The 14,597-nt window shown below is 43.1% G+C and overlaps 1 protein-coding gene across 3 annotated transcripts in view; it reads right to left on the reverse strand.

Moving 5' to 3' along the window:
* LOC121276441 overlaps positions 1-8,689 on the reverse strand; it is a 74,857-nt gene extending 66,168 nt beyond the window's left edge. For 2 of the 3 annotated variants that reach the window (XM_041184851.1, XM_041184850.1), the window contains exon 1: positions 8,406-8,688. In XM_041184851.1, coding sequence (XP_041040785.1) covers positions 8,406-8,514 — 109 coding nt within the window. In that variant the 5' untranslated portion in view covers positions 8,515-8,688. Of the gene's footprint in view, positions 1-8,405 lie in introns of all 3 variants that reach the window. The other variant, XM_041184853.1, reaches the window with a different exon arrangement.
* Between the last annotated feature and the right edge of the window lie 5,908 nt (positions 8,690-14,597).

Consider the following 14,597-nt stretch of genomic DNA (forward strand, 5'->3'; position numbering starts at 1 on the left):
ACGCATTTCTGTTTTTGTCAACTTTACACAGGGACTAAGAGGGGAGACAGGAAGCGCAGGAACAAAGCACTGAGCACATTATATAGAAGACAGACTGGTCGCTCAGGAGCCCAAAGTATGCGTCTCAGTGGGTAACATTCTCACTTCTGAGTCAGAAGTAGGTTCACAGAGACTTGAGCACAAAATCTAGGCTGACACGCCCTAGCACAGTGCTGAGGGTGTGCTGCACTGTCAAAGAGGCCTTCTTACAGATGACATGCTAAACCAAAACTCTGTCTGCCCTCTCAACTGGATGTAAAGCATCCTGGGACACAATTTTGAAGAACAGCAAGTGTCTCCTATGCAAGTGTACATACCAATATCTATCCTTCAACTAACATTAATAAAAACAGACTACCTGGTCACTGATCACATTGTGGGAGCTTGCTGTGCACAAAATTACCTGCCACATTTCCTACGCTACAACAATTACCTCATTAACTGTAAAGTGCTTCAGTTGTGAAAGGTGCTACATAAATGTAGATCATTCTTTTTCACGTTTTGCAGAAGCACTTCCGGGGAGATCATGGAATCTGAGCAACACAACAAATTCTTAACTTACATCAGAATTGTTGGACAATAAAAGGTCAAGGGCCAAGTAATTCACCATCCTGGTTGTCGCACAGTAAAATTATAACATAATGAAATTGTTTAGTAACCTCTATCAACAGACTCAGACACTATGCAAGAAATATCTGCGGCAGTGGACAGCTTTGGATACCATAGATCTGAAGTCACCTTTTTCAGGCCAATGTTTATCCTTCAACCAATATTTAAACAGGTTGTCTGGTCAGTATCTCACTGATGTTCCTGAGAGGCTGCTGTGTGAAAATTAACTTCCACGCTTCCTACATTACAACAGTGACTACATTTCAGAAGTACTTCATTGGCTGTAAAGCACTTAGGGACATCCTGAAGTCATGTAAGAAACTTTGTAAACGCAAGCCTTTCTTTTTACACATATAGCTTCTCGCTATCTGGTTAAGGTGATGAAACGATATAATCTTGCTCGTCCTTCGAGATGGGGACGACCATGTTTACCATTTGGCGTGTTTGGTAGGGTTGCGTGGGTGAGTGCTAAGGCCGATCTGTGCCTGAAAGGTCCTGCTGCAAATAGGACAGAATTCTGCAGGCAATTGAGTTCTGGACGAGTAGCTGGCTCGGGATTTCCTCTCCTCGCAGTTTCTCTCTGCCTCTGCAACTTGCTTTCGCAGGTGGCCGCACTGTTGCACCAGGTGCAGCGAACCTGGGGGAGCTTCTCCCAGGACTCAAAGTCGATATCAAGTCTCCTAAGTGAAGCCTTCAGAATGTCCTTATAATGCCTCCTTTGACCACCATGAGAGTGCACCCCAGACTCACGCTTTCCATAGATTTGCTTTGGTAAGCGAGTGTGAGGCAGTCTGGCTACAAGACCCGCCCAACTTAGTTGTGACTGTCTCAGTATGGTGTGGGTGCATGGCACGCCAGCTCGGGTGAACATCTCAGGGTCTGGTATTCTGTCCTGCCATCTGATCTCACATGCATAGTGCAGAGTGGGCAGGACTATTGCTCTACAGACTTTCAGTTTGGTGGACAGACTTACTTCTCTTCATTCCCAGACTGACGTTCGACATCTGCTAAAGGCTACACTTGCTTTAGCAATTCTTGCATGCACTCGTTGTCAACATAGACAGTTCAAGAGAGTGTGCTGCTGAGGTGTGTGAATTTATCCACTGCTAACAGGTTCCTGTCATGGATTGAAACCTTGGGTCAAGTATACAATAGGGAACATAAGGAGAAACTATTCCTTCTGGTGGGGGAGTCCAGAACAAGGGGGCATAAACTTAAAATCAGAGCTAGGCCATTCAGGGTGATACCTCCCCAAGCTGTAAAATACAACGGACCGGTGTGCAAGTCAGGCACAATCAAGTCTATTGGACTTCAGCCACTTTCTTCCGCACTAAAGCATTAGGAATTTCTGAGCAGTGAAGACTTGGTCAACAGTCCCTGTAAATGTCTACCTTCTCTCTTTTTCTCCTGACAGAACGCTAAGGGAATCAAAGTTTATCAGGGGTAGATGGGAATGTGGAAATCGAAACACAAGATGATCAGCCATGATCTTATTGAATGGAGGAGCGGGCTCCAGGGGCCGATTGGTCTATTCCTGTTCCTATTTCTTATGTTCTTATGATAACAGAACTGGGAGATTATACCTATCAGGAGAGGCCAAACAGGCTACGTCTCCCCTTTCTCTAGAAAAGAGAAAGCTGAGGGGTCACCTGGTAGAGGTCTTCGAGATGACGCAAGGGTTTGATAGTCATAGAGAAGATGTTTCTACTTGCAAGAGAGTCCAAAATGAGAAGTCATAAATATAAGATAATCACTAATAAACTTAATAGGGGATTCAGGAGAAATTTCTTTACCCAGAGAGTTGTGAAAATGTGGAACTCGCTACCACAGGGAATAGTGGAGGCAAACATTTAAACTGAAGCTGGATAAGCAGATGAGAGTGAAAGCAATAGAAGAAAATGCCAATGGGGTTAGATGCAGAGGGACAGAAGGAGACTCGTCTAGAGCATAAACACCAGAATGATCCTCTTAGGCCAAATGGACAGTTTCTCTGCTCTAAATACCCTGTGATTTTGTAACAGAAAGGTGTATAGCTCCTCAGCTAGTACTTTTCCTATATTAAAACATTGATTACACTTCAGAAGCACTTCCTAAAGCACTTTGGGGCATCCCAAAGTTGTGAAAGGTGCTATATAAATGCGAGTCCTTTTTCTAAATTGACACACATTGCTTCCTTCCGATGCTCATTAGAGCTCACAGCAGATTGAAGAATTTAACACTGCTCCCTTCCCACTGCCTGACCCACTGTGTGAGTGAGAATTCCCATAAGTGTTGTCCACAACCTGTAATAAAACGACACTATTGCAGGTGAATTAGCAAGAATAAATTCTCCCAAAAACTTTTAGTAACCCCAGAGTTTGTGAATGAGTTCAGCATCAACACCAATTTCCAGGTTCTGTGAGGAAAAGGAAAGCAAGACAGAGAAAAAGAGAAAGGGAAGAGACAATCTTGCATTTATTTGGCGCCTTTTACAACCTAAGGACATTCCAAACAGTATTGCAACCAATAAAGTACTTTTGAAGAGTAGTCATTGTTGTAATGTCGGAAATGTAGTAGGAGTCAGAGTGACTGCCTTTGACATCAATTTTTGACCAAGTGTGGCATCGTGGAGCTCTCGCAAAATTGAAGTCAATGTGAGTCAAGGGAAAACTCTTCACTGGTTGGACTGATACCGAGCACAAAGGAAGATGATTGTGGTTGTTGGAGGTCAGTCATCTCAGTTCTAGGACATCACTGCAGGCATCCCTCAGGGTAATGTCCTCGACCCAACTATCTTCAGCTGCTTCATCAATGACCTTCCTTCCATCATAAGGATGTTCACTGATGATTGCACAATGTTCAGTATCATTTGCAACTCCTCAGATACTGAAGTAGTCTGTGCCAACATGCAGCAAGACCTGGACAACATTTAAGCTTGGGCTGATAAGTGGCAAGTAACATTTGTGTCACACAAGAGCCAGGCAATGACCAACAAGAGAGAATCTAGCCATCTCCCCTTGTCATTCAATGGCATTACCATTGCTGAATCACCCACAATCAACACCTTGGAGATGATTGACCAGAAACTGAACTGGACCAGCCATATAAATACTGTGGCTACAAGAGCAGGTCAGAGGCTAAGAATTCTGAGGCGAGTAACTCCTGACTACCCAAAGCCTGTCCACCCAAAAGGCATAAGTCAGGACTGTGATGGAATACTTTCCACTTGCCTTGATGAGTGCAACTCCAACAACGCTCAACACCATCCAGGCAAAGCAATCTACTGATCAGTACCCTAACTTAAACAGTCACTCACTCCACCACCGATACACAGTGGCAGCACTGCGTATCATTTACAAGATGCAGTGCAGCAATTCACCAAGACTACTTCAATAGCACCTTCCAAACCTGCAGTCACTACCACCTAGAAGGACAAGGGCAGTAGATGCATGGGAATACCACCAGCTGCAAGTTCCTCCTCAAGCCACACAACATCCTGAATTGGAACTATATTGCTGTTCCTTCACTGTTGCAAGGTCAAATTACTGGAACCCCCTTCCTAACAGCACAATGGGTATAGCTGCACCAAATCGACTTGCAACAGTTCAAGAACGCAGCTCACCACCACTTACTCAAGAACAATAGACAACATTGCCCACTTCCTATGAATTTTTTTTTTAAATTGTTAGCAAATTTATGAACAACTGGCCCTCACAAACAGCAATGTGACAATGGCCAAATAATCTGCTTTTTTGACATTAATTGAAGGATAAATATTGGCCAGGACAGTGAGGATATCTTCCCTGCTTTTCTTCAAAATAATGCCACAGGATCTTTTGTATCACTCTGAGAAGGCAGAGGGGGTTTTGATTAAACGCCTGTTGATGGGGCCAAAAATGTGGCCATGACACCCGGAAAGCTCCCAGCTGCTGTTAAAAATGGCACCTTTAAGTTAAGCTAAGTTGAAATCACTACCACTAAAACAAAAGCAAGACACTGCAGATGCTGGAAATCTGTAATAAAAACCAATAACATCTGAAATGTTGACACCCTTACTCTCTCCACAGATGCTGCCTGACCTGCTGAGTGTTTCCAGCATTTTCTGTTTTAACTTCATTCCTAATATTAATTTGTGGCTATTTCAAATGCGCTTGAAAGCTGGAGATAAACAAAAGCACTAGCTACAGAGCAAACATCTTCTTATTAAAAAAGTCCCTACAGCCACAAATGAACTTCCTAAACATTAATCATCCAATCACAACCATGACAACAGTCGATTCAATAAATATGTACACCACATACAATGGCATCACTTTTTATGGCTTCATCATGTCACTTCATTTCTGTGTTAATCTGTAAACAAGTCTGCCGTTTCTATCAATGCACACTAATTGTCCAAGACCTATTTAAGTCACAAGCCTAGGATTAGCTAAATCAGTGCAAACCAAAGATAAAACCTGGCATTACCCTGGTCTGTAAACTAGAAATGGTCATCTGAAACATTTTTAATTATAATCTGACATTTATGACATAAACTGCAAACATATCAAATGGCCACTAAATATGGCACCTAATCTACAGACTGACATCAATTTCATAATGAACACCTTGTTTGCAATGAATACCTAAAGGTTGACCTGGCGTATCCTTTATCCTTCATACAATCATGAAAAATTGTCAATAAAAGATGATTTTTGGTTTTATTTATTATTAGCGACAGGAGCATTGTCTAGCCTGAATTGCCTTTCAAGGGGCTGAAGACTTTGTTTTTACACTAAGTGCAGGGCACCCATTCATTCCAACGGACTGGCTCACAATCTATCACCATTATATTCATAGGTAGGGTAGAATTTCCCAAAGGCTCAGTGTGTAAGTGATATGGTCATTATGCAACAGACTCAAGAGGACAGGGAAACTCCTACTTTCAACCATTGTTCTGTATCACATTAGTTGATCTTGGCGAGACAGTTATACCAATGCTATGGTTGACCTCAGTATTCCCATGCAAGGGAAACAGGAATAAAAAATGAACTGGCTAGAATTTCCCATTTTGATGATCATATTACTGCCAAATATTCTGCATTTGTGCCAGATCAAACAGGCGAGGAAAAAACTGGATTCAAATCTGACGCCCTCCACAGTCAAACAGTCTTCTGACATTCACTTCCTAGGCTCAACATAAAGAGTGGGCCCTTGGTTGAGGCACCTGGCACATGTGGGAACTTAGCATTTCTAGGATAGGAAGCTGGAAAATTGGAATGAGCATTTGTTCAGCCATAGCGCACTGAGGGACTAGAAACTGTGTACAAGAACTCAAAATACAAAAACACAAGTGTAGAACTCCTCAAGCTGTATTCCTGACATGGAATGTACACTGTGAATATCAAGCGTATCAAAATTGTGTTGAGGCTAAGAATGGCAACATGCTTTATGGAGAAAAGTTGAATTCTATTGCACTTTCTGTAAAATTCAATTTGAAATGTTTTTACCTCAGGCTGTATACCTGACATGGAACACACATCACACATTGTAAATATCAAGATAATTGCAATTGTATTGAGGCATCTCAGAGTGGAATATGTTTTTTGGAGAAAAGTTTAATGTTATTACACACTGTAATTTTCAATTCAGAATGTTCTGTAATGTACTTTTACAAATTTTATGAATGAAGTATATTTTTGTTAAAAAGTTGTTTGACATGAAATGGTGGCGAGAAGAGGCCTCCCCATCAGATCCTTCCTGCATACCCAGGGCCCCCCCTCGCTCTGCACAAAGCAGTGGGGAAGAGACCATTATCCACCTCCTACTGGAATGTGCCTTTGCAAAACAGGGGGTCTGGAAAAAGATGCAGTGGTTTTTTGTCAAGGTTCATCCCGAGCATCTCCGTAACGCAGGACTCTGTGTTTTAAGGGCTGTTCCATATTGAGATAAACATCAACTGCTCCTGGGTGACCACTGGTGAAAGGCACTCTTTAGTCTGCCCAAACCTTGTTGGTCCTCTAGTGCAAAGTGCTGTCAATGATTGAGTGTTGCAGACTGGCACATTCCACGGTCTAGGACTATATGCTGAGGGATGCACTAAAGCTTGGAGCAGCTACTGCAAAAGGCTCAATGGGGACAGGTCACTGGCTAAAGGCCCTCCTGCCCTGGGATACTGGAAACCAAGTAAAACCTCTTAGGCTGTATGTTTGACATGGAATGAATATTATAAATATAAGCTGTAAATGTAAGTGTAGCGAGGCACCTCAGAGGGCTACATACTGTATTGAAAAAAACTGATCTTGTTTCCACTTTTGAATATAGTCAACTTTGAACTGTCATGAAATGTACTTTTATAAATGAAGTATATTTTTGGAAAAGAATTTGTTTGACATGAAATGAGTATTGTAAATACAGCCTGTAACTGTAAATGTAGTGAGGCACTTCAGAGTGCCACAAACTGTATAGGAAGAAACTAATCTGTTTCGTACTTTAAATAAAAAAAACTGTTTAAAAATGCCAATCCTTGGTCTTTCTTGCTTTTCATATGTACCCCCATTATCAGAGGGTTGTTAATCATGATTCAATGGGGCAAGCAGAAGAAAGCTGCTCAAGAAGTATCTCATCTCAGGAATTGAACCAACACCATCAGCATTGCCAATGCACTAACCAACTGAGCTAAACAGTCCTACTTAACAATATATAGGACATGATATAATTGAAACAAAATCGGTGAATTTCTTACTCAACCTTGCAGAACCAAGTGAGAACCAATATTTTTGTTGCAATGTTCATGGCAAGAATGACTTCTGAAGAATGGGATATTTACCCCACTCTTTTGGAAGCCAATTAATCTATAAATAAGCCAAGCTCTAAATCAGTTATTTAAATCAGTTTTACGGTAAAGTTACAAGAATTTTAACACTAAGACCGTCTCTTACGACCCCATCAAAAGTACACCTGACCAAATGACAGTCGAGCGTCACAAACAATGATGGCTAGATTATTTTTTTTTTTAAAAGTCCCCAGACAGAATATTAAAACTAAAACAGAATTACCTGGAAAAACTCAGCAGGTCTGGCAGCATCGGCGGAGAAGAAAAGAGTCTTTTCTTCTCCGCCGATGCTGCCAGACCTGCTGAGTTTTTCCAGGTAATTCTGTTTTTGTTTTGGATTTCCAGCATCCGCAGTTTTTTTGTTTTTAGAATATTAAAACTAATTATCCTGTGAACTTTCTCCCCCTGTTACATGATAAGAAAGGAAGGGGGTGGGGGCGGGGGGGGGACTACGACTCCTTGATAATTCACGCATCTTATTCAATAACTTATTCAGGTCCCGGGTGCCATCCTCAATTCTGTGCTGTATGAACGAATCCCAGCAAAAGGGGCGGTGGTACATCGAAGAAGTGAAGTTGGGTGGGGGGGGGGGGGGTAGATCATGGAAAGGGATTGCAGCCTCTGTTGCGGTTCACGGTAAACGCACATTCGCACACAGGGTGATGGGCACGATCAGGGTTGGATAGGGTTGGGTTGGGGGGTGGGGGGAGTCTGCCTGAAGGGGATGCCTGTCAATAATAGGGGCAGAGGAACAAGAGCCACTGCAGCAAGAGTACTTGTGCAATCATTGATAACCCCGACAAAGTCAAGGAGAGAGTAAAACTGAAGAAAGTTTTTTTTAAAAAAAAACAAAGGATAATTGGAGAGAGAAAAGAAAAAGTGTACAGTACAGGCAAAGCTAAATGGGTGCCGAGTACCAGGCGCGAAGTTTGGGGTGAGGTGTGAGGGTGGGAGCTTTTCCTACCGATGTTTAAAGCCGATAAAGTGCTGCTGTTGTCCCAGGAGCGCATCCAAGAGTCGGAGCCGGCGCTTTCACTCCGAGATGGGCTGTTGTCTCCTCCGCTGCTTTCCATCACCCCTCCCAGCAACAAGCCGTAGGGCAGCGGGCTCTGAAAGGAGGGTTAAACCCCGCACCCCGCCGTCAGACTGAGTGAGGATGAGCAGAGGTGATAGAGATAAGCGTCAGCCATGTTTGTTGATCTGATCTGATCTGATGTGATGTGTGTTGTTGGTGGTGGCGGATATGCAGAGCAGAGCAGATCCGAGCCGGGGAGTGACGCGCTATAGGAGCCTGGCACACACCCCTGCAGATGGGCGGCACACCTGACACACCTTCCCTAGCCCAGCCCAGTGCAACTGGACCGGACCCAAGCCAGGCCCCAGACCACAGCAAAGTAGACCACTCCAAGCCAGGCCAATCCAGTCAGACCGGACCAAACCAAACCAAACCAAGGCAAGCCAAACCGAAACAAACCAGACCAAACCACCAAGTGAAGCCAAACCAAACAAGACCCAAACAAACCAAAACCAGACCGACCGAATCATGCCAAACCAAAACAAGCTGGACCAAACCAAGCAAGACCCAAACAAACCAAATCAGACCAACCGAATCATGCCAAACCAAACCAAGCTGGACCAAACCAAGCAAGATCCAAACAAACCAAACCAGACCAACCGAATCATGCCAAACCAAACCAAGCTGGACCAAACCAAGCCAAACCAAGCAAGACCCAAACAAACTAAACCAGACCAACCAAATCATGCCAAAACAAACCAAGCTGGACCAAACCATGCAAGACCCAAACAAACCAAACCAGACCAACCAAATCATGCCAAAACAAACCAAGCTGGACCAAACGAAGCCAAACCACCAAATGAAGCCAAACCAAGCAAGACCACAACAAGCCAAACCAGACCAACCAAATGTGAAGCCAAACCCAAACAAACCAAACTCAACCAAACCAGACCAACCAAATCAAGCCAGACACACACAAGCCAAACCAAAACAAATCAGACCAACCAAATCAAGCCAGATCAAACCAAAAAACAAGCCAAACCAAATCAAGCTGGACCAAACCAAGCAAGACCACAACAAACCAAACCAGACCAACCAAATCAAGCCAGACCAAAACAAACCCAAACTAGACCAAACCAGACCAACCAAATCAAGCCAGACTGCCAAACCAAGCCAGGCCCAATCAAACCAAGCCAGGCCAGGCAGGACAAAGGGGGCAGTTCATTGCCAGGCAGCTAGAAGAATTCATCTTTAAAACTTTGGCAAATGTTGCAGAATGAATATTAGAAATGCTTTAATGTATTTGAATATTTTGAAGATTTTGCAAAAGGGATCTTCATAAAATATTCCTCAAAAATTGTTAAAACAACACGTTATTTGCTTAGCTCCAAACAATTGTACCTGAGTTTTTATATGGGTATTTGAAGCACATAAATGGAACAATTTGTCCCAACCTGGTTGGAGCCTTGGTTTAACATCTCATCTGAAAGACAGCACCTCTGACAGTTGAGTGCTCCCTCAGTGCTGCACCGGCCATCAGGCTTTGTTCTGAGAACCTGCATTTATGCTTCTGCCCCCTCCCCTCATTTATCTAGCCCTATCACCAGACGTTTCTAATGGCTGTTTTTGACAGGGTCACTTTACAGGACAAGTTTTAAGGAGTCTAGGGAGAAAAAAATTGTCCTCACTCAAAAATGGAACATTTCTTCTCCCCACCCAATGCATTTTAAAAACCTTATGAGTGCATTGTTATGTTAATTTTCCCTTGGTTAATTTGAACCCGTGACAATTTAGAATTTACAACAACAGCAACTTGCCTTTTATATTGCATCTTTCACATAGTAAAATGTCCCAACATGGTTCACACAACCGTTGTCAAACCAAGTTTGACACCAAGCAACATAAGGAGATATTGGGGTAAAAGGTAGATTTTAGGGAGTGTTCTAAAGGAGGAAAGAGGGAGAGGTTTAGGGAGGGATTCCACAGTTTACAGCCCAGGCAGCTAATAGTGTAGACAACAGAGAATAGTTAGCAATTAAAATCAGGGATGTGCAAGAGGCTAGAACTGGGGAAACACAGATATCTTGGAGGGACGTGGGGCTGGAAGAGGTTACAGAGATAAGGAGTGGAGGCAAAGCCATGGAAGGATTTGAAAACAAGGATGAGAATTTTTAAATCGAGTTGTTGCTGGATCTGGAGACAGTCAGGTCAATAAGCACACGGGTGAGGGTTGAACAACTAGTACTTTTGAAGGGTGGCCGCTGTTGCAGTACAGGAAATGCATAGTCATGATAATCATTTTATTCACAGCAAGATCCCAAAAATAGCAATGTGATGAGGAGCAGCTAACCTGATGTTGGCTGTGCACTAGGATCTTTTAAGCACAACTAAGAAGGTTAGTTTGAGTTAATGTCTATTATGAAAGGCGGCATCTCCAACAATGCAGCAGTCCATCAGTGCTCAGTTTTGTGACTTCTCTGCATTGGGCCCATGCCACAAATACTTCACTTGGGTAATAGTGAGCAGGATTGGATATGGCACTGAATCATTGAATTTTACACAGTAAGAGGCTATTTAGCCCATTGTGTCAGTACATGCTGTTTGAAAGTGTTATCCAATTAGTTCCACTCCCCTGCTCCTACCACATAGCTCGACAATTCTTCTCCTTTCTCATGGTGTGTTATGACTAGAGGATTGTAAAATAAATTTTTATTTGTGCAACTGGTCGCTGAAATTTGGAATGAAGCGTAGTTGTTGATAAGAATTTTTAAATTGTGCAAGAGCAAGTTACTGATACTGCAGGGTTACTTCTTTGGGTAAATGAACTATAAAGGGGAAAATGGGTTTTGTCATCCAAAACAATTTAGTGACCTTATTTCTAGATTTGACTGATACCATTGAACAATGCCGAGACCAGATGAGTTGTTACGCTCTGGAATGGGCACGACCTGATTGGATGGTGGAAGCAGATTAAATGCGAACTTTCAATCGGGAATTGAATAAATAATTGAAGGTGAGAAATTGCAGGGCTACGGACCAGCACAGATATGATGGGCTGAATGGCCTCCTTATCTGCCATATCATTCCATGATGCTATGGGATAAATTTTCCCCCCTTTGGGGGGAGGGTTGCTGTGCGGGGGGAATGATGAGGAAGGATTCTTACTCCAGTTCACTCCTGAGTCAGGTGAGGACAGCTGGTCCGTAAAGCAAAGCTGAAACTTTTTGTCACCAATGCTATACTTGTGGTGTGGATGTATTGTGTTACAGTCGGACCCCGGGTGGGCTCCCCAATTTGTTATGATCCCTGATGAGATACACCAAATTGTTAACTTCCCAAAACATGACACCAATTTTATTATGCTCCCAGGTGAGGAGGAATGAGCTGGCTCCCCTTCTTTATTCAACCCCCATGGATGGTTGCAACATGGTTAATTTAAAAAGGATCCCTTCCCTCGTGGATACCTTTTCCCAGTCCACGTGTATTTATGTTTTAGAAAGAGCCAATTTAACCAGGCTTTCTTGAGTCAAAGAAAAAATAAGTTTATTAGTTACTAAAGACCTGAGAAAATAATAATAAAAACACAACACACGTACACACAGATCAGAAATGAGAAGTTGAGTCCAAAAATAAAAGTTAAAAAAGATATGCAAATCAGTCTTTGGCTTGTCCGTGAGGAGTAGATGGTGAAACATTGTGGCCATTAAGTTGGGTGATTCCAGCAGAGCCCACTTTGGCAGTTGAGCAGATGGTTTGGAGACGCTTGGTCCTGTAGGTTGGCTGAAGGAACTGTCCTGATTCCTTCTTGAATGTGGCTTTGCTGACTTGCCTCTAGCCAGAGAGAGAGAGAGAGAGAGAGACACTTTTACCTGCAAGCTGCGGAGATGCCTAGTTGCTGTTTTTCAGCTGTGACACTCACAGCACACACTTACACACCAGGACTAGAACACACAGATCAGGTTGGCAGCTGGCTTTTTAACCCATCTTCTTATGTACCCCTGGAAGGGAAGAAACAAACATATCTTTCACCCAGAATCTGCTTTATTTCAACTCAGATCAGATGTCCACATTCTAAAATATAATTCAACAGGAGATGGTTTCTGCTGAGATTTGGTAATCAATCTCCATTAATCTCCACTGGTTGCAGAGACAAAGTTCATTCTTTTGCATTGCATCTCTTCTTTTCAAGTGTCTCTGTATGAAATGGGCCATGACACCTTTTTAGGTGTGACATTCCATGTTAACTCTGGACTAGCCAGTCAAGTATAATCCACATAGGAATTTTCCAGAAAGTGGACACTTTACATCCCCAGCCAACTTTTGCTTGTCCTTTTTAAAAAAAAAAACACATGCCTTACTTAAAGAGTTCTATATGCCTGTCAGTAATTTGGGGCTGTGATCTGCTGTCATGACAACTGTTTAAAAAAGCACTGGTGGAAATAAATCAGAAAGGAGCTCAATTATAAAATTCAAGATGGGATTTAGAGATAATAGGCATTCAGAAATACTCCCTAGTTTGCTTAGTGTTTCAGTTGTGATTTAGGTCATGTAAGGAGATATCCAGGACCAAGATGAAAAACTTTGAAAGTAAACAAGGTTGGTTAAGAGGTGTTGTCTTTGCAGGTTTAGGGAGGAATGTGCCTTACTACTAGTTTTAAACTGAGGGTTAAGGAGAAACCAGATCAATTCTTTAAGAGTCAACAGCTTCTGAGAGATGCTGGAGCCGCATAACAATTGAAGATTTGCACGTTACTGGAGTTAGCTCATACCCCAAACTCTAACATGCAATGATCAAAATCTCAAAGTTCACTCACTTATAATAAAAGTTAAATAGCAGAGTTGTCATCAATGGCTAATCAGTACACGTCTTGTTGATATTACACCTCAGGCCTGAAACCTTCCTCAGGCATTATACATAATTGCTGTTACTGGGAGCACCAGAACAGTAGAATACACCAGCAGTCTAAGAAGAACATGGGCTCATCATTGTAGCACAAAAGGAGGCCATCTTGCCCATTGAGTTCATGCCAGACCTCTGTAGAGCAATCCAATTAGTCCATTACCCTGCTTTATCCCTATAGCCCTGCTTTATCCCTATAGCCCTGCAAGTTTATTTTCCTCAGCTACATCCTTAAGGACAGAGCAGCTGAAAACTGTAGCTCGGGAAGTACAGTTAAAATTACACAGTAAAGTGAAGAGAAGTGGACTGATCCAGTTGCTGGTAGGGCATTTGGATATCTGACAGAGTAGGTAGATAAAGAGCCCAAACCTGACTCTGAATAACCTCCCCTAGCCAAATATGAGCTGGAAAAGCTCAGAATCCAGCTAGAATTTCAGGAGAGAGAAAGGGAAGCTCAGGAAAGAGAGAGAGAGAGAGAGAGAGACAGAGCACAACGCAATAGGAGAGAGAAAGAGAATTCCAGCTCCAAAAATGGTGCTAGCATCTCAAAGGGAGAGAGAGAGAGACACCAGGCAGCTGGAAGCTATGAGGGTAAACCTCTCTCTACCCAGTAGCACACTCTATCTCCTTACCCCAGAACCACTCCCTGAGGCCCTCAAGCACAATGGACTCATTCCCAAATTTGAAGGAAGGGATGTGGAGTCATTTTTTGCCACTTTTGAGGAAAATAGCAGGACAGCTAAAATGGCGATCAGATACCTGGACATCACTAATTCAAGGGCAGCTGTGAGGGAGAACCCAGGAGGTCTACTCCAGGCTGCCTCCTGACGTGTCCATGAATTCTGAACAGACCAAGGCTGCCATCCTAAGTACCTAGCCTTGGAGGCAGATTGCCAGCAATTCCAGGAAGCTCATAAGAAGCCCAGGCAGACCTATTGGAACAACAGAAGCATTTGACCAATGGGAAAAATCCAGCACAACTACGAGGCGATTGCGTGAGTTGATACTGTTAGAGGAATTTAAAAACTGCTTACACCCAGCCTGAAGATGCACTTGGAGCAGTAGAGAATCCTCACAGCCTGGGATGTAGCTGTCACAGCCGAGAGCTACAATCTCACCCATAGGCCTGGAAACTCAGGCGGACTCTTCCCAAATCATTCCCATGACCACTGGAAAGAAGAGCAAGGTGACCTCGATAGGAGAGGCCCCCCCCCCTCCCCCCGCCCCCCCCCCATCCAGGA

This window comes from Carcharodon carcharias, chromosome 3, assembly GCF_017639515.1.
Source record: "Carcharodon carcharias isolate sCarCar2 chromosome 3, sCarCar2.pri, whole genome shotgun sequence".
Lineage (NCBI taxonomy): Eukaryota > Metazoa > Chordata > Chondrichthyes > Lamniformes > Lamnidae > Carcharodon > Carcharodon carcharias.